This window comes from Hyperoodon ampullatus, assembly GCF_949752795.1.
Source record: "Hyperoodon ampullatus genome assembly, chromosome: 11".
NCBI classification, from domain to species: domain Eukaryota; kingdom Metazoa; phylum Chordata; class Mammalia; order Artiodactyla; family Ziphiidae; genus Hyperoodon; species Hyperoodon ampullatus.
This window is the reverse complement of record NC_136924.1, coordinates 96,172,448-96,196,227: the sequence shown is the minus strand read 5'-3', so window position 1 is coordinate 96,196,227 and position 23,780 is coordinate 96,172,448. Positions and strand designations below refer to the sequence as shown.

General features: G+C 51.3%; 2 protein-coding genes across 2 annotated transcripts; both read right to left on the bottom strand.

Annotated features, from left to right (window-relative positions):
- Positions 1-599: 599 nt before the first annotated feature.
- Positions 600-9,168, bottom strand: C1R (complement C1r; the record flags this gene model as incomplete). Its single annotated transcript, XM_079714510.1, has 11 exons — positions 600-1,475; positions 2,050-2,124; positions 3,435-3,590; positions 3,940-4,018; positions 5,793-5,914; positions 6,010-6,157; positions 6,608-6,804; positions 6,898-7,044; positions 7,361-7,553; positions 8,820-9,048; positions 9,143-9,168. The coding sequence occupies 11 exons, from the start codon at positions 9,166-9,168 to the stop codon at positions 706-708; spliced, it is 2,142 nt and encodes a 713-aa protein (XP_079570636.1). The 3' UTR covers positions 600-705.
- Positions 9,169-12,360: 3,192 nt separating this feature from the next.
- Positions 12,361-23,329, bottom strand: C1RL (complement C1r subcomponent like; the record flags this gene model as incomplete). Its single annotated transcript, XM_079715328.1, has 6 exons — positions 23,217-23,329; positions 22,009-22,285; positions 17,252-17,438; positions 15,566-15,691; positions 15,366-15,440; positions 12,361-13,199 (listed from the first exon to the last, which is right to left on the bottom strand). The coding sequence occupies exons 1-6, from the start codon at positions 23,282-23,284 to the stop codon at positions 12,361-12,363; spliced, it is 1,572 nt and encodes a 523-aa protein (XP_079571454.1). The 5' UTR covers positions 23,285-23,329.
- Between the last annotated feature and the right edge of the window lie 451 nt (positions 23,330-23,780).

Sequence of the window (23,780 nt, the reverse complement as noted above, 5' to 3'; positions counted from 1 at the left end):
TCAACGGGAGAGGCCACAACAGTGAGAGGCCCGCGTACAGCAAAAAAAAAAAAAAAAAAAAAAAAATACTGTTAGTGACTCAACTTGGGAACAAAAATTGCATATCACACCTCTCTTAAGGAATATTTAGAGATTGGAAAGTGAGCTGTTAAAAAAGCTCTTATATCTGCAGCTATGTATGTGGGAAAATAAGGATTTTCTTCATATTGTACAAGCAAAACAAAATACAGAAATAAATTGTTATCTACAACTCTAATTGTAAATGTGGGCATAAACTTAATTGTTCTCATTGCCTTCCTAAGTAAAATATTTTAAATATGATCTCATTAACTATTTTTATATTTATTAAATACTGCTTTTAATTCATTTTACACAATAGGCTTTCTCATAAAATTTTATTTGGAAGGAGTTCTATTCAATTACCCGATGGTTATAAAAATGGAAGAGGACAATGATAACTAGAGATTGTGGAATGTATCTTCTGCAACCCTGGGGCGGGGGGGTGGGGGGAATAAAGGTGACCTTTGGGCTGTTTCAGGTGAAGAGTGTGGATGGGATTATAGAAAAGAGAATTTCTTTCACACAGTGTCTTTCTGCATCAGTGATTTTAATATGGATTCTTAGTGGTTGTCAACAACTGGTTAGCTAATTTTTCTTCTTTTTTTACACCTCGCTCTTTGGATTCTGACCTAGTGAATTCTGGGCTCAGTCCTCCTCCTCCATCTCTTTCTTGATCCAGTCCACGTAGTTGAGTAGTTTGGTGTAGAACCCGTACCCCCTGCTGCAGCCGATGCCCCAGGATATGATGCCTGTCGCCACCCAGCGATCATTTTCCTCATCCCTCACAGCAAAGACCCCTCCGCTATCCCCCTGACAGGCATCTTGCTTTAGAGTCGGGTCCCCAGAACAGAACATGTTTTCAGAAAACACATCTTTCCTATTTTTTTTCCGGAGCCAGCTCTCACAATCCTCTCGCTTAGCTACGGGCAGACGGACAAACCTGAGGTTGTGAGAAAGTCTCTCCTCCATGATCCCAAAGCCACTGACATAGCCCATGAGACCCTGGTCATAGAAGGTCTCATTGTCGGGGAGGCAGATGGGGAGGAGGTTGGGGCCCAGGGTGACACTATTTTCCAGCTCCAGGAGGGCGATGTCCCCCTCGAAATTGTGGGACTCTTCCTGGCGGTAGTCTGGGTGGATGCTGACCCTGCGGACGGGGTGGTTGGCCAGCTTGGTGATCTCTTCCACGCTGACGTGGCCCAGGAACACGTCCACGGTGGCGTTGCCCTGCGCTTCGTACTCCTTGGGGTAGAGCGTGTGCGCGGCCGTGAGGATCCAGCGGTCGCCCAGCAGCGCGCCGCCCCCGCGCCCGTGGATATTGGTGAAGGCCTGCCAGGGGAAGTTGCCAAGCTTGGCCTTCTGGCCTCCAACGATGCGCTGCTTCTGCTCCACAGGGTTGACGGGTTTCCCGCACACTGGGGAGGAGAAGTGGGGGTGGGGGGAGGAGAAGGGGGCAGTTGCGGGGGAGAAGTCAGCGCCCCGCACCGCGGGCTGTCCCCTCCCCTTCGCCCCCTCTTTTTGGCTCAGGGCCCTTTCTCCTCTCTCCTCCCTCCCTATTCTTCCGTCTTTGGCGTACGGTCAGCCTCTTCTCGTTCTTGTCTATTCTTCCTGGGGCTTTTCTCTCTCTTTTCTTTTTCTTTTTCTTTTTTTGGCCGCGCCGCGGACCCGTGCCCCCTGCAGTGGGAGCGTGGAGTCTTAACCACTGGACCGCTAGGGAAGTCCCTCTTGCTCTTTTTTTTTTTTATTCCTCATCTCCCACCTGCTCAGTGAAAAGTCCAGGAATGTCGGGACAGGTCCAGCTCTCTGGGTCCCTCTGCCCTTCTGCTGGGGCGTCTCCTCGCCTTCTTCCTGATTCCTCCCTCACTCCGTGTCTACCTTCAGCTTCAAGCTGGAGTGTCTCTCCCTGCTCTGTGCCGTGCCTCCTCTGAGGCCCTGCAGGGCTGCCAGGGCTGTCAGGGCCACAGAGGACGGCGGAGGGTTTCCACTCACCTGGCAAACACCGAGGCATCTTCTCTCCTGCCAGCTCATTCTTCCAAATGCCCTGAGCTGTGCAGCTGTACCGCCCTGAGGGGAGAGGGGCTGCGTTCAGGCTGGGAGGTCGTGGGCAGGGGAGAGGGAGAGGACAAGGATCAAAGGGAAAGGTTCACATATATGTGGATGGGATATTGAAAGTGTTAAGAGGCTCCACACGTATATTTTTGTTTTAATGCTAAGTGGAAAAATCAGAATACTTAACTATTATATTCGACATGATCCCTATTTGTGAAAGTAGACACGAAACCTGCAAGGAACTTATCAAACTTCCATCAGTGATTGCATCTTGGTGCTGGGTAGTAGATATTAACTGTAGCTATGGTTTTTTTTTTTGTTTGTTTGTTTTTTTTGGCGGTGCTGGGTGGATCTTAGTTCCCCAACCAGGGATTGAACCCACACCCTTGGCAGTGAAAGAGTGGAGTCCTAACCACTGGACCGCCAGGGGATTCCTGGTAGCTATGTTTTCTGATCACGGACAGTGTGCCGGTGCTCGTTGCTCAGAACTTTATCTGCATTATCTCATTTAAGTGCCACCGTGAGGCCTTCAGATATGCATCATTATCCCCATCTTAGGGACGAGGAAACTGAGTTTAAATAATTTGCACAAGGTCACATAATTTCTAAGTGTCAGAACCAAGATGCAAAGTGGGGGTTGTCTGACTTCAAAGTTCAGCTCTTAAGTACCACTTTGAATAGCCTATAAATAAGATTTTTTCCCATTTTTTGCATGTTTCACACCTATCGTACAAGGCATGTGATTCCTTTCATTAAAAAAAAGTTTTAAAGATACTCATAGAGGAACTTGAGAGTAATTTAGTAAACCTAAATGCAGAAATTCACAACATAGCAGCCTGAGAGTGTATGTGGGGAGAAGACTGAGGAAGTCTCACTGATAAAGCTGTAGTGGTGGTGATGGTGATGGTGGTGGTGGTGATGGTGATGGTGGTAGTGGTGATGGTGGTGGTGGTGGTGATGGTAGTGGTGGTGGTGGTGATGGTAGTGTTGATGGTGGTGGTGGTGGTGATGGTGGTGGTGGTGATGGTGGTGATGGTGGTAGTGGTGATGGTGGTGGTGGTGATGGTGGTGGTGATGGTGGTGGTGGTGGTGGCGGTAGTGGTGATGGTGGTGGTGGTGAGAAGAAGCTGTTTATGAGATTCAAGTTTTTCTTTGTATCAGCTCAGGTGTTTCCTTCTTCAGCTTTATTAGATGCCTCTTGGTAGCTCTGAAGCCAGTGCCCTGAATAAATATCTTAATACTCACTCTCTAGGGATTCTATTGGAAGAAATTGCAGAAGATGTCCCAACAAGAGGGAGAAGACTGCCATTTGCATGGGTCCCTACCTCGCTCAGACTTGCTTCTGCCATCTCTGGTTTGCATCTTGTAATACGGCTCGTGGCAGTAGTACTGGATACGGGCCTGGTAGGTGTTCACCCCCGTTGTGGTGGTATAATTGAAGGCTCCATTAGGCAAGATTCGGGGCTGCCCGCAGTCCTTGACTTGGAGAGAACACAGGGCGGTCTGAGAGCTGGGAAGGATTGTACTGGAACTTCAGTGGGAGGAAGGTGAGCAGTCTGCCCACAGAGCAGGAGTGGACCCACAGAACATGCTGAGAACCTTCGGGAACTATGGTGAGTGGGGGGCTCTTGTGATGTACGGGAACTGGATACAATGAAATTCAGCTCTGGGTACAGCCTGTCAGTCCTGCTGAGATGAGGGCTGACTGGTTCCTGGATGGGCCAGAGGCTTCAAAGGATAAGTCAGGGGAGGGTCTTTTAGGGGAGATGCTTAGGCCAGACCCCTCTTCCCTTCTCCTCGGGGGAGACACATCCCTGAGTTGCAACTTACTCTTGCACCTGGGCATGGGGCGATGCCATGTGCCATCATCCTGGCAGACAGCTGTGTAGGACAGGAGCGCCTGTTTCCCCTGTTTGATCAGAGATAGAGGTGCTGTTAGTACAAGGAGGTGCCGCAGCTCCCTTCCTGTCCTCGCCTACACGGGAGCAGTAGGGATGCAAAGTCATCTCTCAAGCCCTCAAACCTTAGCACCCATGGGCTTAGCGTCCTTCTTCCTGGCCGGTCCTTTCAGACCAGACTTACACATGGGCACACATGAGCCACACAGCAGGAAGTCAGACCTAGGGCTAGTTGTTAGACCCAGTAATCCTCTCTCTAGACTCTTGCCTGTTTCCACTGAGGTCCAATTGAACCCTACAATTTTAAGTTAAAAAAACAACAAGCCCAGTTGTGTGTTCTCTGCATTGAAACAAAAGTTTCTGCCCTGAAGTAGAACCATGTTTCTCTTCCTCTGGAGCACCCTGCATCACCTCATCGCCCCTAGACTGTAGTCTTCTTAAGGGCAAGGGCCTTTCCTAAAATACTAGCGCAGCCCAGCCACTTTCAAGGGTGCTTGAGGATGCTGACGTATGCTAAGTGCTGTCGTAGGTGAGCAGATGGCAGGGACCAGGGCAGGAGATGGCCCCCTCTGAAATGAAAAGTAATTGGACAAAATGAATGAGTTTTATTAAGATCAACAGTCATCCCAGATAATTCGCCCTGGAACAGATCGCAAGAGAATGTGTATGAGGACTAGGATGTTCCAGTGAAATGTAAATAATGTGAGATAAACCGTGTGACTTGTTTTAAACTCTATGATGTGAATGACAAATGCCAAGGTAAGGGTGCGGGTGGCATAGGACGTGGCGAGTTGTAGCCTGAGCAAAGAGGAGGGGTCTAGGACACTGAGTCCTTCCTGGAGCAAGGAGCAGTTACCTGGCTAACTCAGCTTGATGCAACATTCAAAGGTAAGCTCCACGAAGCCTGCATGAATATGTGTCGCTTTTTACTGTACTTCCCACATCCAGAACACTGCCTGACACTCAGTAACACTTAAAATGTTTGTTCGGTGACTTTGCTACAACTGAAGGACAAACCAAAGGTCTCTTCTCTGATTCAGAGTAGGTCTTCCAAGTGGCTCTATTGAACAAAGACGGGATGTCCAGTCCCAGGTCCCTGGCCGGGGGTAACTCCAACTGCATTCTTTTCAAAAATAGCATTTTAGTTGACGACCTTTTGTAAGATTGACCAGTGGAGAAAACCATATTCTTTCCCGAGTCTGCAAAGCTGCGGACAGGGTGGTGGACCTGGGGTAAGACCACCAATGTACAGAAAAGGAGCCCCTTCTGGTAGGTGGGATGTTGCCCGATTCGTGAATCATTGAATAAAGTCAGTTAGGTCTTAAAAAAAAAAAACAAAATCCCCAAACCCAGAGCCCTGGAGCAACAGGCAGGGGATTTGGTGGTAATCCTTGCTGTACACAATCCCAGTACTGTTGAGTCACTCTTTGCACTTCACCTGCGCCCATGCCTCTTTGGTTCCTAACTCTACAATGAGTTATTGGGCAAGGCCAGTAGCTCTTAAACTTGGCTGGGCATTAGTATCACCTGAGTAGCTTTTAGTAATCCTGATGCCCAGGCTGCACTCCAGACCCATAGACTAGTCTCTAGCAGGGGACCTGGACATCAGTATTTTAAAATCCTAAGTGTTTCCAATGGGCAGTCAAGTTGGAACAGGCCAGGTGACCCTTCCAGCTCAAACATGTATGATTCCACTTGGGGCTGAGCCTCCATCTGCTGTGGGCCTGGCTGTGCGAATTATTCCTGATGCTGGGACAGTTCCTTCCCCTCAGCTGTGGCTCTTACCTCCATGAGCTGGTAGCCTTGTTTGCAGGTGGCGATGAAGTAGTCCCGGAACTCGTACTGAGGCTGCAGGTCCTGGATGATGGTGAACGAGTCTAGGATCTTGGGCTGGGGGCATTTGATGACTGTCAGGGAAAGCAGAGGGCACGTTTATTGCAGAGCTACTGGCCTTCTTTTTACCCAGTACATCCTGCCCCCTTGCTGCCCTGGACAGCCTTACTTTCGCTGGTGTAGTGCAACTTCCAGCCCTGGCTGTCCCCTGACTCGTCTGTGAAGAACAGCAGGTCCACAGAGTTGCTGCTGGTGTCAATGGGCTCTGGCCTTTGCTTCCCACAGAACTCACCGATGTTCCTCTCGTTGGCATAGATCTGATGGGGGAGGAGGGAGGGTCACCCCTCCAGTTCAGAGACTTTTACCCAGGGCTGGGGTGGTGGTGCTGGTGGTGGGGATCCTGCTTTGTGTATGTTTTCAGCTGGAGGGTAAAAGGGATCCCCAGCACCCAGCTGCCAGGTGTGTAGGAACTTGCCCAACTCATGTGTGATGTTGGCCATTTCTGTACCAATTGGCCAGAGGGCCCAGCAGGAAAGAGGGGTGAGAGAGCCACGTGGTGAGCCCTCTAGGCCCCCTTGCCCTCTTGGGGTTTCTGGAACAGGGGGTCTACAGGAGTGAAAGGTCAGGCCCCGTGGGGGTGGGGTGGGGCCCAAGCAGGCTCCTCCCTCTGTGGGGAGCACCCGCCTTTCCCCTTCAAGGCTGTGGCTCTGGGACCACTTCATCTTTCCTCACTCTGAAGCCTCTGGGGGTGGGGAGGTCTGCTGTACCTGTAGCTGGTCGTAGGGACAGTGTACTTGCTGGTGGTCATCGATTTCGAAAGGCTCCAGGAACTTGAGTTGGAGGGTGAGGCCCCGCTCCACCCGGATGCTGTAGTTGCAGCGTAGGTCGGGGGGGTAGGGCCGGGGGTACTCCAGGCTGGAGATGTAGCCCGACGGCTGTGTGAACAGCTCGCTGCTGCACTCAGCTGTGAGAGCAAAGCCGGGAGGGGGGTCACCCGGAGACTCGGGCTGGCCCGGTGAGCCCTTGCTCAGTCCCTGCCTCCCAACCCTGACCTCACCGTGGCAGGAATGCCGGTCCTTCTGAAGCTCATAGCCTGGACGGCAGGAACAGAAATAGCCACCAATGTAGTTGTGACACAGGTGCTGGCACAGGGGCTGGGGATTCTCCTCGACCAAGTTGAGCTGGGAGGCACATTCGTCCAGGTCTGGAAGAGATTCCGGAAGGAAGGATTCAGTTCCTGCCCGGGGACTTCTGTGGTGGCGCTGGTCTCAGCGAGGTCACTCACCAGAGGCCTAAATAGACAAAGTCAGCTCCTGGCCACCTGGGCCTCCCGGCCCCTCTAAGGCTTTCTGGGAACTGCCCAGTGGGGACAGGGCTCAGGTGGACAGCCCTCGTCTGGAAAAAGCTCTCTTGGGAAAAGCAAGGAAGGCCAGGCTTCTTTGCTTCTTTGGAGTCAAGGTTCTCCTTTTCCGGCCCCCGTGCGATATGCGGCCTGGAACACGGGCACAGGGACCACTCACCCACAGCTTGGTAGTAGGCCAGGAAGCCCTTGTAGAACATGACGGTGCCGTTCTCCTCGTTGGAGAAATCCGTGTGGAAGGTCAGCAGCATCTTGTTCCCTTGGGACATAAATTCCTTCCTTCCTGGAGGGTTGCCCAGTGGAGAGCCCAGCTGCCCACAGAACCTCCCCAGGGTTTTCTTATCGGCAGAGATCTGGTGGAGGAAGGACAGTGGGGTAGGAAGACAGTTGTTGAGGGGACGCGTCCCACGTGGAGGGTCAGGGAAGGTCATCCTTCTCTTGTCCCAACGAGCGGATCATGCCTCCTTGCTGGACGGCCTCCAGCTGCTCTCTGCCTGCTGGGCTCTGGCTGTTGCAAGCTTCCCCAGGTGCCTTTCCTCTGTCCCCTGCACCTCCATCCGCTAACCCTGCACGTTATCCTGTCCCCCAAACATCGTCCCTCCCCTTTTATAACCCCCAGCACGTTTCAGACCTTTCTTCACTCCCATCTCCTCCTGTGCCCGCCTCCCACTGGAATCCTGGTGGCCTCTACCTGGCCTCTGTCATTCCTTCATCCCTAGAGCCTGGATGGTCTGCTTTACCTTCCGCCCTGTCTTTCCACCTCGCCTTCGTCAAACCACTCACGTCCAGCCATGCCTCGTGATGGATTCAGCTGAATGTGAGCCTCCGGGGCCTCGTAGCCTTAGCATGCGTGGCCGAACTTCCCTTACCTCTTTCTTCACAGATGCCTTAACCCCTCCAAAGCAGAAGCCATCCCTCCCCCCACCTCATTCTTCACCATCCCTTGCCACCAAGACCCCTCGCCTCCAACACTGCCATCTCAAGTCCTCTGGGCCAGGAAGACGTTTCACTTTCATGTGATTCTCTTTAACCTCCAGGAGGTCTCCTTGGAATAGTATTTATTTAGTATTTATCGCTCTACCTGAATCCTGAGTCAAGAATCTCATTCTTATTGGCTGTAGAAAGATGGGACTGGGACGGTGCCCTTGGTCATGACAGAGGTGAGGAGACTGAGCTCCCTGTCCTAGCTGAAGCCTATGCTTGAGCCACCACCATGAGCGTCTCCCTTCCCCATGTCCCTGCGTTCCTGGTGAGGTGGCAGCCAAGGTGATACTCTCCATGGAAACAGGGAAACTGAGGCACAGCGATTTCCCAAAGAATCCTAGCAAGTAAGAAGATGGGGAAGGTTTTTCTGATTCCTGTAGGCAGTACATTTCCTGAGAGTGGGGCCCGTACCTTCCCTCTGTGTCTCTCCCCTCAGTGCTCCCCTAGGGGCTCTCAAACCAGTGGACACCCACCCATGGCATCACTTGACTTTCAGAACCCCACTTGGCCATCAGCTTTTACAGGCTTGGGGCTTTGTCCACAGGTGGGGGTCCTATCCAGGGTGGTCAGAACACAAGTTCCCAGGTTCCAGAGACACCCAGCTCTCCCTCTGCCCACCCAACCTGACCCCCTACCTTGACATAGTCATAGAAACAGCCTTCCGAAGGCTCCAGGTCAAACTGCCAGAAGACGAGCTTCACCCTGTATCCCGTGGGGACCGTGATCACAGTGGTGGTCTCAAAGTTGTCGGGGTAAGGCTTGGGGTACAGAGGGGAAGTCACTTCCCCATAGAGCTTCCGAGGGGTGAAGACGGAGCCTCCCACCCTGTAGAACAGGACTGGCACCAGGACGTATAAGAGCCACCTGCCAAAAAGAATAAAGGTATCTGTAGGGCTGGAGGGGTGCAGCAGCCTTGCTGTTTGGGCAGTGGCTGCAGAGGGGGTGGGGATGATCATACCGCCGGGTGTTTTTCTCTCGGCCCATTCTAGACCTCACAGAGATGTTCTTGGGGGGGCGGGGGCGGGTGGAGTGCGGAGGCTGGTCTCTGCAGCTGTGGCATTGGTGCACACTCCCCAGGGCAGTGTCCAGTCCAGAGGTCATCACACTCCCTCCACCTCTCTCCCCAGCCTCCTCCTCTGCCCCGTCCCATCACTCCCCTCCTCTTCCCGGAATAGGGCTGGCTTGGGACCCGTTAATTGGGGGTGAGGGTTTCCAGTCATGGCTCTCTGAAAAGGCTCCCAAAGGCTCAGCAAAGGCCTCTGGGAGAAACCACCTATGGAAGATGGTTTCGGGCACAAAACGACGCCTCTCCAGGGCCGAGTGGGTCCCCCATCTCGCTGCTCCCTAGCAGCTGGAGGAGGAAGACAAGGTGGCATCAGCTCCTGGGTCTGAGGTCTCCTGTTGCCCTCAGGAGGAGGACGGGGGGGTATGTGTTTGCATGTGTGCACGCATGTGCACGTTGGAAGGGGTAAGGTATATATACGGAGGGGAAGTGTGTTCCCACTTCCCTGAGTAAATCTGGGGGCAGCGTTGCCTCCCGTGCCCCGGATTCTCTCTCCCTCCCTCCTCGGTCCCCATCAGCCTTACTCACATTTCTCAAGGCGTGTTTTTGGGTCTCTGACTCTCCTGACCGCGTCTTCATCCACTCTGTGTCCAGGGAGAGCAGGGTCACGCAGAGAAGCGAAGGGGGAGGGAATGAGGGGGAAAAGGGGGGACCATTACGGGAGGAATGTTGTGGGAATGAACTATTTGCATAAACAAAACCAAAAGAAAAAAAAATCTGTTTCCAGTGTAGTTTAGTTTTGGTTTTGAAATCCCTGATGGTGGTGCCACCTGCTGGCCACATAGGGAAGGTCTAGAGATGGGTCTGCATTTTTAGGGACAGAAAAGCCTTTGGTTGGAGGCCCAGACTTCCGTTTCTAAATCTGATGGGAATTCCCTCTTTCTTCAGGGACCTTCCTGGGGTCTGATGTTGTTGTACGAGGTTCCTACCAAAAGGGCAGTGGAGATTGCAGTTGAGGGTGACTCTCTTTCCTGGACCCTTCCTGTCCTTAGTTGCCTGGCAGCCCTGGTCTGGGAACAGCCAGGGTTTCAATGCCCAGGATGATGTGACAGGAACAAGGGCTGGAGAAGGGTAGTGCAGGAAGGCACAGAGGAGAATGAAGTTCGGTTGCCCTGGGGCCCTGGCCTACTTCACTTATCCATGACATGTAGAGCAGGGATTGCTGTGACCCCAAAGCAGCACCAGGCTCTGTTTTAAGACACTTCTTCCCCACCTCAGTGAACTCAGGCCTGCCAATGAACTTGTCTCTTACAGAAGCAAGGGCAGCTGAGGACAGGATAGACACATCCTCTTATCCTCAGAAACTGGTCAAGAGTTTGAGCCCCTGAGTGTCAGTCACAGCTGCCTAGGGCTGGGCAAACAGTGTGGCTGTAGACCACTAGTGACTTGGTCTTTTCTGAGAGGAGGCCAGGCCCCTGGGAGGGAGAAAGGGCTCTGGTCTCTCTTGTCCTCCAGGCCATCGTGTTCTGTTTTAAACCTTTGCTCTTTGGGGAAGACTTTCTTCAATTCTCCAGGGCTCAGAGACCCTGTAGTGGTGTGCTCCCCAGGGAGACGCAGATCCAGAACAGGCCTCTGAGTTCTCAGGCCTCTGTTTCCCCTATGAGATGAATCCCTCCGGCCCTCCACCCACCCACCTGCTCACTTATCCATTTGGAAGCTACCTATTTAAAGGGCCAGGCACTTTCCCAGGCACTGGGCTCACGAAGATGTGGCAGCTTCCCATTAGGCAGCGACCAAGTCATCACTGCATGTAGTCTGAGAGGAGGCACATGGGAGAGGCAACATCAGCCCAGGTTGGAGGGTTGGCGGATTTCCAGCAGGTTTATATGTCAGAGCTGAGGGCTGAGTCTGCTGGCGGGGCTGCTCCATGACATGATCCGCGGCGTGATCCGTGGCCTTGTCAGGTGAGGAAGGACACAAGATAGGGAAGAAGGATAAGGGGCAGGTCAGGAGGCAAGAAAGAAGGGGAATCTGTTTTTTTTTTGCGGTACGCGGGCCTCTCACTGTTGTGGCCTCTCCTGTTGCAGAGCACAGGCTCCGGACGCGCAGGCTCAGCGGCCATGGCTCACGGGCCCAGCCGCTCCTCAGCATGTGGGATCCTCCCGGACTGGGGCACGAACCCGTGTCCCCTGCATTGGCAGGCGGGCTCTCAACCACTGCGCCACCCGGGAAGCCCCTGAACAATTGTTTCTTATTTGTGTCTTTTTATTTGTTTTCCATTTGAACAACTGTATTTTACTTGTGTCTTTACTGTAAATGACATCAAGTCCTTGCTAAAAATTAAAGAGTTGGTCTTTTCAGGGGGAGCAGTGTGCTTGATGTTGGGGACATGGCCCGGGGTGTCCAGCAGCTCTGGGGGTGCCTGCAGGACCGTCCAGCCCAGGGCTGGGCTCACCGAGGTGTCTGCAGGAGTGCAGCCAGCAGGAAAGTGTGAGCCAGCTGTTGTCAGCTTCACCGAGGCAGGAATTCCCAGGAGGGAGAATCTAAAAGGATGCGGGGATCGGGGAGTGGGCGATACAGTAGGTCTTGAGGACACCTGAGAGCTGTCGAGGTGTCCTGGAAGGGACATGCCTTCGCCGTCCTGTATCAGCTGTGGGGTTTGGAAAAGCCCCTTCATCTCCCTGAGCTTCAGTTTCCTCCTTGGTAAAGCGTGGATAATAACTCATCCTTTGCAAAGCTGGTGCGAGGAGTCAGTGAAGTAACACATGGGAAGCGCCTGATATAAGAAGATACAAAACAACGTAAAGAGCTGTGACTATAATTGCAGCCAAGGAGTTGTGCTAGTGAAGCCAAGACTATTTGACTCTTTGAAGGTCGACCACAGGGGCTTTGAAGTGTTTCAGAAATGAAATGAACTGAGACTACTTTCCCACACTGCACTTGAACAGGAGGATGAGGTGACTTCTCTCTGGAGAGTGCAGAAGACGCCGTGTCCCAGGGGATGAAGTTCAAAGCGGAAACTCGAGGAGACGTGTGGGTGTAGCGCGCAAACCCGCAGGAAGGTGGAGGGTGAGAAGGCGGCTGAGGGACGCGGAGGATTTCTCTGGCTCAGTGGTTTGCTGCAGCTGTGACCTGAATAGGAATCTCTGTCCCCACCGCCCCACGCCCAGGGCTCAGTCCTCAACCCAGCCCTCTCCCGTCTGGGCTCCACGGTGGGTGCCCCTGCTCAGCACCCCGGGGTCATCCTTCCCGCCCATCACTCCTCTGATCCAGTCCACGTAGTCGAGCACTTTGGTGTAGAAGCCGTACCCCTCACCACACCCAATGCCCCAGGATACGATGCCCGTGGCCACCCAGCGACGGGCACGATCGTCCCACACCACGTAGGCACCACCACTGTCCCCCTGGCAGACACTCTGCGGCCGCGTGCTGTCCCCGGCGCAGAACATGCCGCCGGAGAACACCTCGGTCCTCCGCTTCTCTCGGAGCCAGGCCTCGCAGGCCGCCCTCGGGGCCACGGGCAGCCGGGAGTATTTCAGCTCCGTGGTCAACCGGCCGTTCTCCACGCCAAAGCCACTGACGTAGCCCACCAGGCCCGGGCGGTACAGGGCCTTGCGGTCGGGCAGGCAGACCGGGAGGAGGCGGGGGCCCAGGCGGACACTGTGCCGCAGCTCCAGGAGGGCGATGTCCCCGTGGAAGTTGTGGGTCTGGTCCGGGCGGTAGTCTGGGTGCACGACCACGCGGCGCACCGGGTGGCCGCCCAGCTCCAGCATCTCGTCGATGTCCGTGTGGCCCAGGAACACCTCCGCGCGCCGGCTCTTCCCGAGGAAGATACCGCCCTTGGGGTAGATGGTGTGGGCGGCGGTGAGGATCCACCTGTCGCCCAGCAGGGCCCCGCCGCCTCGGCCGTAGATGCTGGTCAAGGCCTGCCAGGGGAAGTTGCCCAGCTCAGCTCTGGAGGCACCAACGTGCTCCCTGCTCTGGGCGATGGGGATGACCGGCCGTCCGCAGACTGGGAGAGAGGAGGGGTAAAGTGAAAAACCAGCCGCTGCATCTGAAAACCTACTTCTGTGAAGTGCTCTTTCTCCTGCCTCCTCAGCCATTTTAAAGCCACTTTTTAATTTTAATTTTAATTTATTTATTTATTTTGCCACACCGCGAGGCATGCAGGATCTTTGTTCCCGGACCAGGGATGGAACCGGTGCCCCCTACAGTGGAAATGCGGAGTCTTAACCACCGGACTGCCAGGGAAGTCCTAAGCCACTTTTTTAGACTCTTGGTGGGACCTCCTTTGAGCAAAATCGTGCAGCAAGCAGAGTTTGTCTTCAGTGTCTCCTGTCTTTGTTTTTGGGTCATTTCTCCATTAAAAAAAAAAATTTATTTATTTACTTTTGGCTGCACTGGGTCTTCGTTGCTGTGCACAGGCTCTTCTCTAGTTGTGGCGAGCTGGGGCTACCCTTGCGGTGCGTAGGCTTCTCATTGCGGTGGCTTCTCTTGTTGTGGAGCACAGGCTCTAGGCGCGTGGGCTTCAGTAGTTGTGGCACACGGGCTCAGTAGTTGTGGCTCGTGGGCTCTAGAGCGCAGGCTCGGTAGTTGTGACACATGGGCCTAGCTGCTCCACGGCACGTGGGCTCCTCCTGGACCAGGGCTCAAAACCCGTGTCCCCTGCATTGGCAGGTGGATTCCCAACCACTGCGCCACCAGGGAAGTCCCATTTCTCCATTTTTAACATCTCCCTCTCCCAAAGCACTATGTCAGGCTCTGCCCCTAGAGCTTTCTGTGGCTCAGGAGTAGAACCTGAGAAATGTACTCAGATTGGGTTAGAAAGGCATGTTTGACTCAAAATACTGGGTTTCAAAAATGGTGGACCTGAGGGAATTTCCTGGCGGTCCAGTGGTTAGGACTCTGTGCTTTCACTGCCGAGAGTGCCGGTTCCATCCCTGGTGGGGGAACTACAGTCCCATAAGCTGCTAGGCTAGGCCAAAATATTAAGAAAACCAATCCCCCCGCCAAAGAACCCAAAAATGGTGGACCTGAACCCTCATCTATTGCTGGTGGGAATGTAAAATGGTGCAGTCACTGTGGAAAACAGTGTGGCAGTTCCTCAAAAAGTTAAACACAGAGTTAGGATGTGAACCAACAATTCCACTCCTAGGTCTATACCCAAGAGACCTGAAGACATGTGTTCAAAAAGAAACTTGTACATGAATTCTCACTGCAGCAATATTCATAAAAGGCAAAAAGTGAAAACAACCCAAATGTCTATCAATCTATGAATGGATAAACAAAATGTGGTCTATCTGTACAGTGGAATTCTATTCAGCCATGAAAAGTAATAGAGTACTGGGACTTCCCTGGCGGTCCAGTGGTTAAGACTCCCTGCTTCCACTACAAGGGGCACAGGTTTGATTCCTGCTTGGGGAACTAAGATGCAACATGCTGGACAGCTCGGCCAAAGAAAAGAAAAGAAAAGAAAAGAAAAGGAATGGAGTACTGATACATGCTACAACGTGGATGAACCTTGAAAACATTACGCTAAATGAAAGAAGCCAGACACAAAAGGCTATTATATGATTCCATTGACATAAAATGTCCAGAATAAAATCCATAGAGATAGAAAGTAGTTAGTGGTTGCCAGGAGATGGGAGAAGGGAGAGTTGGAGTTTCTTTTTGGGGTGATGAAAATGCTCTAGAATAAGTAGCAATGGTTGCGCAACATGGTGAATATACTAAAAATTACTGAATTGTACACTTTGCAATAGTGATTTTTATGTTATACGAATTTTATCTCACAAAAATTTTTTTTAAAAATGCTGGGCTTTCTGGCACTGTGGCATCAAGGCAGGGAAATATTTTGGGGACAGAGAGCCTGTCTGTGTATCGTTAAAACAGACCATGTCACAAGAGGGTTTTCTCTTATTTCAACTCATCTGTCCCTCTGATTAGCTTCCTCTGGCTTTTCGTTTCCCAGTTATCCCTTGATCCTCGAAGGAGAAGGGATGAGCTCCTTCCTTCTCCTTTTCTGGGCCTTCTTGGTTCCCCTTTTCTTCCTCACTTTCTGCCTTCACCTCCCCCTTTCTATTCTACGGCTGTCCTGCGCCCTTAGACAGGCCCCGTGCAACAGCTGAGGCATGTCTGGGAAGTGGCCATCGTCATGGTGCTACAGGTCCCCACTCACCAGGCACACAGCGAGGAACCTCCTCCCTCTCCTGTGTCTGCTTCCAGGGCACCTGGGTGGTGCAGGTGAGTGTCCCTGGGAGTGAAATGAGGGAGGCACAGAACAGGCTCAGAATTGGGAGGAGGGGCTGAAAGAAGCTTCAGACCTCCTGGGGGGAGTGAGGCAGGTCGGAGCTGGTTCTTCAGCAGGTGGGGACTCACCTGCGGGCATAGCCTGATAATAGGGCTCCTGGCAGTGGCTCTGGATCTCAGTGGAGTTGTTTCCAGGTGTGTTGATGGCCTCAGGGTCCCCACAGGCCTGGCTGATGGGCTGACTATGATTCATACCTAAAGGAAAACAGAGGTCAGACAGAGAACAGAACTGCAAACTGGCAACCCAGGGACTGATGCTTGTCCGTGGCCATATTTAGTTTGACCTGCACAGTCTTTCTTTAATTTTATTTTTTAAATAAAAAAAATTTTTTTTTGGCCGCATGGCTTGCAGGACCTTAGTTCCCCAACTAGGGACAGAACCCGGGCCCTCGGCAGTGAATGCGCGGAGTCCTAACCACTGGACCATCAGGGAATTCCCAGCACAGTCTTCTTTTTTTTTTTTTTTATTATTTGAATTATTTTTCACTGCAGATTGTTAATGCTATAAAAGTTTGAAAGTAACTGTGAAAGTAGGGTATGGGAAACAGGCATTTTCATATATGGTTAGTGGGAGTGTAAATTAGCAAAACTTTTGTAGGGAAATTTAGCAATATCAAAATTAAAATTGCAAATGTTTTTCACTTTTTTATTTCTAAGAATTTATCCTCATATATGTGCTCAAAGATGTATATATGAAGATATTCAGAGCAGTACTGTTTGTGGGAGAAAAATACCTATCAGTGGAGGACTAATTAAATATATTATGATGCATCAATCAAAGGGATATTGTATGGTCATTAAAAAGAATTAGGCATGGGCTTCCCTGGTGGCGCAGTGGTTGAGAGTCCGCCTGTCGATGCAGGGGACATGGGTTCGTGCCCCGGTCCGGGAAGACCCCACATGCCGTGGAGCGGCTGCGCCCGTGAACCATGGCCGCTGAGCCTGTGCGTCCGGAGCCTGTGCTCTGCAACGGGAGAGGCCTCAACAGTGAGAGGCCCGCGTACAGGAAAAAAAAAAAAAAAAAAAAGAATTAGGCAATGTTAACCACATGTATATGGGATGATCTTTAAGACATATCATTGAAGCAGTTCCCTGTCAGTCCAGTGGTTGGGACTCAGCGCTTTCACCACCGGGGCCTGATTTTGATCCTGAGTTTGATCCCTGATTGGGGAACTAAGACCCCAGAAGCTGCACAGCATGGCCAAAAACAAAAAAACAAACAAAAAAAGAAAACATATATCATTGAATGAAAAATGGCAAATTTAAAACATTGTGACTATTAGCAACACACACGCCCCACAATATTTATATTCGAGTGGCCTGGAATGTCTTTGGAAGAATACACAGGAAATAGAGAACAGGGTCGTTTTTGGACAGAATAGCCAGGGATTAAGGGCCAGAGGTTAGAGGAAGATTATTTTTTTGAAAATTTTACTGTGGGCATGTATTATCTTTCAAAAAAGCTGGGGCTACCATTTGAAAATCTAGAATTTCACTTAAAAATCTGAATTTTTGGCTTCTCTTGAAAAACGAGATGATCTGCAAGTGCTGGGCCTGTAAATATGCAGGGAGACAGGAGCTGAGCTGTGTGCCCCTGTGACTGGGCTGCTCCTCAGCAGGGCGGGCCGGGCAGCAAGGGGCTGAGCCGAGGTGCCCCGAGCCCCCAGCCTCAGCTTCCACTTGTCACTTCAAGATACCAGGGGCCGGGGCTATGGGCAGGGGCTTCCCTCCCTGCACCCCAAGGGGCCCACTCACCCACGGCTTGGTAGAGGGCCAGGAAGCCCCTGTGGAGGCCCGGGGTCCTGTCTTCAGAGGCGGGTGCACGGAAGGTCAGCCGCAAAGTGTTCCCTGAGGACACAAACTCCCTCTGACCAGGGGGGCTGCCCAGCAGGGAGCCCTGCTGCCCACAGAACCGGCTGGGATCCATTCCACTGGCTGTGATCTGAAAGGGGAGGGAGGGGCAGGCAGGCGTGGGGTGAATCTGCACCACAGGTGGTCACAGGGTCTCGCCGCAGCCTGGACCCCAGTCCCGCCTTGAAGGTCTACATACCGCTGGGGCTCAGAAACCGCACCACCCCATGGAGCCTTCCTCAAGTTGCTTCCTGTTCCATTAGTGGCTCCCAGGTTTCTTCCATCCATGACCAGATACCTAGCAGATTTCTTTAGCCTGCCATGCTTATCTCATACAGCCCACCATATTTCAAGAACTGAAATAGAAACTTATAATAACTGGATTATAAGTTCTAAGAAGGCAGGAACTACATCTGTTTTGCTCCCCACTGAGTCCCTGATGCTCAACATGGTACCTACAGCATCACAGCTTTGAATCAATGAATATGCAGACGTGAGTCCCTCCCATCCGGCTTCCTCCACCTGCATCACATTTCACTTCTCTGAGTAACTTCCTATGGCCAACATCTGAGAAGCGAGAAGACCCTCTGCACAGACTGAGCCCCTGGGGTTCCTGGCCTTCCCTGTTGTCCTTCTTTTGGAGTGTCTCTCCTCTTACCCCACAAACTATAAATGAAGCCCCCGCAAGGTATGGAATCTAAGGACACAAAATGTACACGGTGTGGTTACACTGTCTGTTGTTGCCTAACTTAAATCAAAACCCTGCTCAAATGCCTTCCTATGGGTTCCCCAACCTAAGGAAGGGCACCTTGGAAGGAGTTCCCCTGGCCACCGCTTCATGTTTAATCTCTCTCCTGGGCATACAGCTCACTGTTCAACTCATTTTATTGCTGACTTTCATACTGATCCACATATCCTGGGTTCTTGCTGGCTCTTCATTCCTTCATTCTCCCCAGATCTTAGTTTCCTCTCCTATAAAATGGTCTGTCGAGGCCCCTTCCAGCCAGGACACCACTGTGTCCTAGGGCAGCTCTCCAGTATCTGCAGAAAAGCAGTGGGGAAAGTGATACCAAATACCCGCTCATTCAGAAATCACTGTGTTGTGTGTCCTACACGCATGACAAGCTTGGGTTTCATTCATTCTTTCCTTTATTCCTTTGACAAATAGCTGTTTATTACATTCTGTGTGGGAGATGCTGTGCTAGGTGCTGGGGATACAGCGCCATGTGAATTAAGACACAGTTCTGCTACCGAGGAGACCAAAATCTGGCTGAGGATTCTGATGGGCAAAAGATGAACTAGGTTACAGTGTGTTGAATTCTGCATTCGAGATGTGTGTGCATGTGTGTGTGTGTGTGTGTGTGTGTGTGTGTGATTTACTCTGGAAGCAGGAAGGAGGGAACAATCCTATTCCTGAGCTCGAACTCTGTCAGTGACAAGGGAAGAGTCAGGCTGGGATTAAAATTATTCAAGGCTAAGGAGAACAGGGCACTGTAGGTGCTCGACAGACATAGGCTGAGTTGGATAAAGTGTAGTCTCAACTTCAGCTAAATCTGAAGAAATAAATACATGCATTTATCTCCTCTCCCACCTCAAATCCCACTAATAGGACAGCAGAGGGATAAAAATGGATATCTTATCAAGGACAAAAAGGTGAGGGGAGGTGAGAGCTGCTGAGAGATGCCCACAGAGTTTGGAAGGTGGAGTGGAGATGGACACATGTGACCTGAGTCTTGGGCTGGGGCAACAGAAAGCAGCAGGTTCTGATCACAGATCCCTGGGAGGTGTCAGAACCGGCGTAAGCAGGAGATGGGAGGATTCCTCTGAAGAAACCGGCTGTCACCAGAGAACACCCTTCTGCTGTGGATGTGCAGGAGGACCCCAGCAGTACATCTGGGTCACCTCGTGGATAACCTGATTTCCAAACCTGTCGTTTGACAGATTTCAGCTATCCACACAGAGCATCCAAGAGCGTTCTGCACGTCACTCTTAAATATGATTGGACAGCCAAGGATTATCACACATTGCAGGAAAGTCTCCAACATGAAAAGCAGAGGCCAGAACAAATGAACAGTACAAAGGGACTTGGTGAAGAAGAGAGAATGCAGGGAGCAGAGAAAGGTTTTAAAATAATCCCAATAGAGGGAAAAGAGTAGATATTGCCTCTACGAAACAAGAACAAGATTCAACAAAAAGGCACGTTTAGAAAATTAGAATGAACCTTTAGACATGAAAAAATGTTAGCAGAGAAAAAAAATCATTAAGAAGTTGGCATTTACAATGAGATCTCCCACAAAGTGGAACAAAAAGACAAAGAGATGGAAAACAGAACAGAATGGATAACAAAACTGGATAATCTGTCCAGAACCTAACAAGAGTGAAATTACAGGAGTTCCAGAAGGAGAAAATAAAGTAGATGTCTGGAAATGATTTAAAAATTAATACAAGAGCATTCTCAAATTGAAGAGTCTTGATTAAGAGAGTCTCTGGATTAAAAGAACCCTGCACAATGAGTACAGAATGACCTGACCTGCATCAAGTCACATCCTGATGAAAGTTCAGAATGCTGGTAATAAGGAAAATCTGCTGAAAGTTCTAGAGAGAAAACACTAAGGATCAGGAGTTCTAACGACACTAGGGCTAGAAGACAATGTCATTAAAATTCTGAGAGAAAATGACTTCTAACCTAGAATGTGATCCAGAGAAACTATCCACCAAGTGTGAGGGGAGAACTAAGACATTCAGGGCTATGTAAGATCCTCTAAAATGTTCCCTCATTTTCTTTCTGGAGGAGAATGTGCTTCTCCAAAAGGAGAGAGTAAACCAAGAAAGAGAAGGAGATGAGAGTCACTTCCAACACAGGACAAGTAAAGGGAATCTCCAGAACGTGGGAAAAGGGAACTCCCCGACAAGTGAAGGCTTAGAAAGCAAAGATCTCAGACTGAAGGAATAAGTCATGGGGACGTCACCCCATGTGGGATGGGGTGGGATGCCACCAACGCAAAGGAAGACCGAGAGACTGAGATTTGTACTTGAAGATGTCGAGAGATTTACTCTCCTGGCTGAGAGTTTGGGGGAGATTTGTTACAGAGAGAACTCAGCAAACTAAAAATCAAAACAAAAAACCCCCAAACCCCCAAAACACTATGTAGTTATTGACTGCTGGGAAATCCAAAAGCTGGAGAAAGGAAATTGTACACCATGTGCACAGATGTGAGCATTTTAAAGTCATAATGATGTAAAACATGAATATAGCTTTAACTAAAAACGATAATAGAGGTAAACTGAGAGGATGGGGGAGGGGAAACGTGGGTGGTGAAGGTCTAAGAGAGATAAAGCTAGCCCTCATCTTTTACAGCTGGAAGTTAATAGAGAAATTATTTATACTTCTGAACATAAATACCAGATGAAACAGCTACATGAATCATAAATGACTGCCCTGGGGAGCAGCAATGGGGCAGGGGGAGGAGGCTGGAGATGATAAGCCTTGGCGTACTCTTATTTTTTTAAAAAAATTATGCGCATGTATTATTTGGATAGAAATAAAATTTAAACCAAAAGATAATGTAGGGACTTCCCTGGTGGCACAGTGGTTAAGAATACGCCTGCCAATGCGGGGGACACCTGTTTGAGCCCTGGTCTGGGAAGATCCCACGTGCCACAGAGCAACTAGGCCCATGTGCCACAACTACTGAGCCTGCGCTCTAGAGCCTGTGAACCACAACTACTGAGCCTGTGTGCCACAACTACTGAAGCCTGTGCGCCTAGAGCCCGTGCTCCTCAACAAAAGAAGTCACCGCAGTGAGAAGCCCGCGCACCGCAACGAAGAGTAGCCCTCAGTCACCACAACTAGAGAAAGCCCGCGCACAGCAACGAAGAGTAGCCCTCAGTCACCACAACTAGAGAAAGCCCGCGCACAGCAACGAAGACCCAACGCAGCCAAAAATAAATAAATAAATAAATTTATTTTTTAAAAAAAGGTAACGTAAAATTCTGTTTTTAAAGTGTCCTTATTCTGAATAATGCCCTTGTCATGTGTGAGGTTTTGCTATAGCGCCTCTAAGGGAAACTCATAGTCACCTAATCTTTTATTATATTTACGTCCAGCTTCCTAGCCTGACAGAGCAGGCACTCAACATACTTGATGATGGATTTTTTTTTTTTTTTTTTTTTGCGGTACGCGGGCCTCTCACCGTTGTGGCCTCTCCTGTTGCAGAGCACAGGCTCCGGACGGCAGGCTCAGCGGCCATGGCTCACGGGCCCAGCCGCTCCCTGGCACGCGGGATCCTCCCGGACCGGGGCACGAACCCGTGTCCCCTGCATTGGCAGGCGGACTCTCAACCACTGCGCCACCAGGGAAGCCCTTGATGATGGATTTTTAACAACTGATGTGTGAGTTCTTGCTTTTGACTCTAGGGATGCGCAGTATTTGTGTGTTGCTTTCTGAGACTTCCAAAGGCAGGGCCAGACCTGCTGCCCTGTCCTCTTCTATGGGGCCCAGACAGCAGAGGGCACAGGTCGGCACCGGGCCTCCGGTGGGAGGCTGTGCGCTGGGTACACCCGGCCTCCCAGGTAAGCCTCGCGCCTCGGGGCCGGCCACCTCCCGCTGCCCCTGGGCTCCAGGCCGGGAGGCTCCCTCCGCAGAGCCCCTCCCAGCTCACCGTGACTGAGTCCCGGTCACAGTCCGGGGACGGCTCCAGGTCGAAGTCCTGGAAGACGAGCTTCACGGCAAAGCCCTCTGGAGCCTCGATGTCCGTGGAGCTCTCTTGGCCTTTAACATATGGTTCTGGGTACCCGGGGGACGTCAGCTTCTGGGGCAGCGGCTGGGCCAAGAGCACGGAGCCCTGCGTGGGGCAAGCCTGGAGGACTCCCCAGAGGAGCAGCCACCACCTGGGAGTGGGTGAGGGCAGATGGGACCACATGGCTGTGGCCTGGAGCCTGCTGAGATATGAACGGGGCAGGCAGTGCTGAGGGCTGAGAGGCCTGGCAAAGGCTCAGCAGCGGTGGCCTCAGCCCTTGACGCCTGGGCACCTCTGGCCACTCCCTTATTGCCCCCCCCACCCCAGTTTTTTCAGCCTCCTGCTCAGCCCGCGCTAGGAAGGTGAGGTTTCCACCATTGCCCACTTCCCTGGAGAGTCTCATCCCCGCAGGGGCTGCTTTCTGCTTTAGCCAGCCTCCCCTGGGGTCTGAGGGAGTGACAGGAGTACAAGTGAGGGCCATTTATTTTTATTTTATTTTTTTTACAAGTCCTAAATTTTATTAGAAATTGAGTATCTGTTAATTAGCAGGCAGCTATATAACTTAACTATAAAGCCACTACAATTCAAACATTGTAGCATTACTACATGAATGAACACATATACAAATTAAACAGAAAAGAATATCCACAAATAGTTCTAAGTATGTCTGGGAAGTTTGATTGTGATAAAGTCAAGTTATAATCTTTAAAATTGATGCCTAGAAAACTACACACCCATTTAAAACTAAAGTCTGTACCTCACACTACATACCAAAATAAATTACACCAGTTGCACATGTAAGAAGCTTGCAAGTTGCCACTTTACCCTAACAAGATGCGTCTTTTATTTTATTTTTCTGGCCACATGGCATGTGGGGTCTTAGTTCCCTGACTAGGAATCAAACGGCCCCCCCTGCTGTGGGAGCATCAGTGTTAACCGCTGGACCTCCAGGGAAGCCCCAGGGACATTTAAAGGTGACGGGGTCCTCTCTGGAGCATTGAGCCTGAGCACCCCGGGGAGGGCTGCTGGAGGCCGCGTGTGTATTCATCTGCCCCTGGGTCCCCTCCCGCATCCCCACCCTCCTCCTCCGCAGCCTCCCCAGCCTCTCCAGCCCCTCCAGGCACACTCACGTGTTGCCTGGGCAGCGAGTGGAATGGGGCTTCCCCAGAGACAGTTCCCCCACTCTGAGTCCGGGCATCTGGAGGCCGACATCTGAGGCCTGAGGGAACCTGGCCCGGGCCAGGGAACAGGAAGTGGGGCTGGAGAAGGCCCTGCGGGGGAGGAGGGAGAAGTTACTGGAAATGCGTTGAGTAACTCTCGGCAGTTCCCTTTTTCTAATTCTCTGGCTTGAGCGCCACCTGCTGTCTGATTCAGGAATAGCTCACCCACCGCAACTCGGGAAAAACATCTCGAAAACCACGCTGGCCCTCAGGAGAGACCATGGGTGGAAGGGCTCTGACGCCTGACTCTTTTGCACTATTTAAAACTATTTAATTTGTACCATGTGCATGTATCACACACGGTAGGATGGCTCCCTGTGAGTTAGGCTATCCCCTTTAATGGGCCATACCTCTCCCTCCCTGACCTCTCGGCTCATTCTGTGACCAGCCTCTTGTAGAAACTGAAGTTTGTGAGCCTGAACTGGAGCCCCTCCTTCCCCTTCCCTCCTCACCAAGCATGGCTGGCGGCAGTCA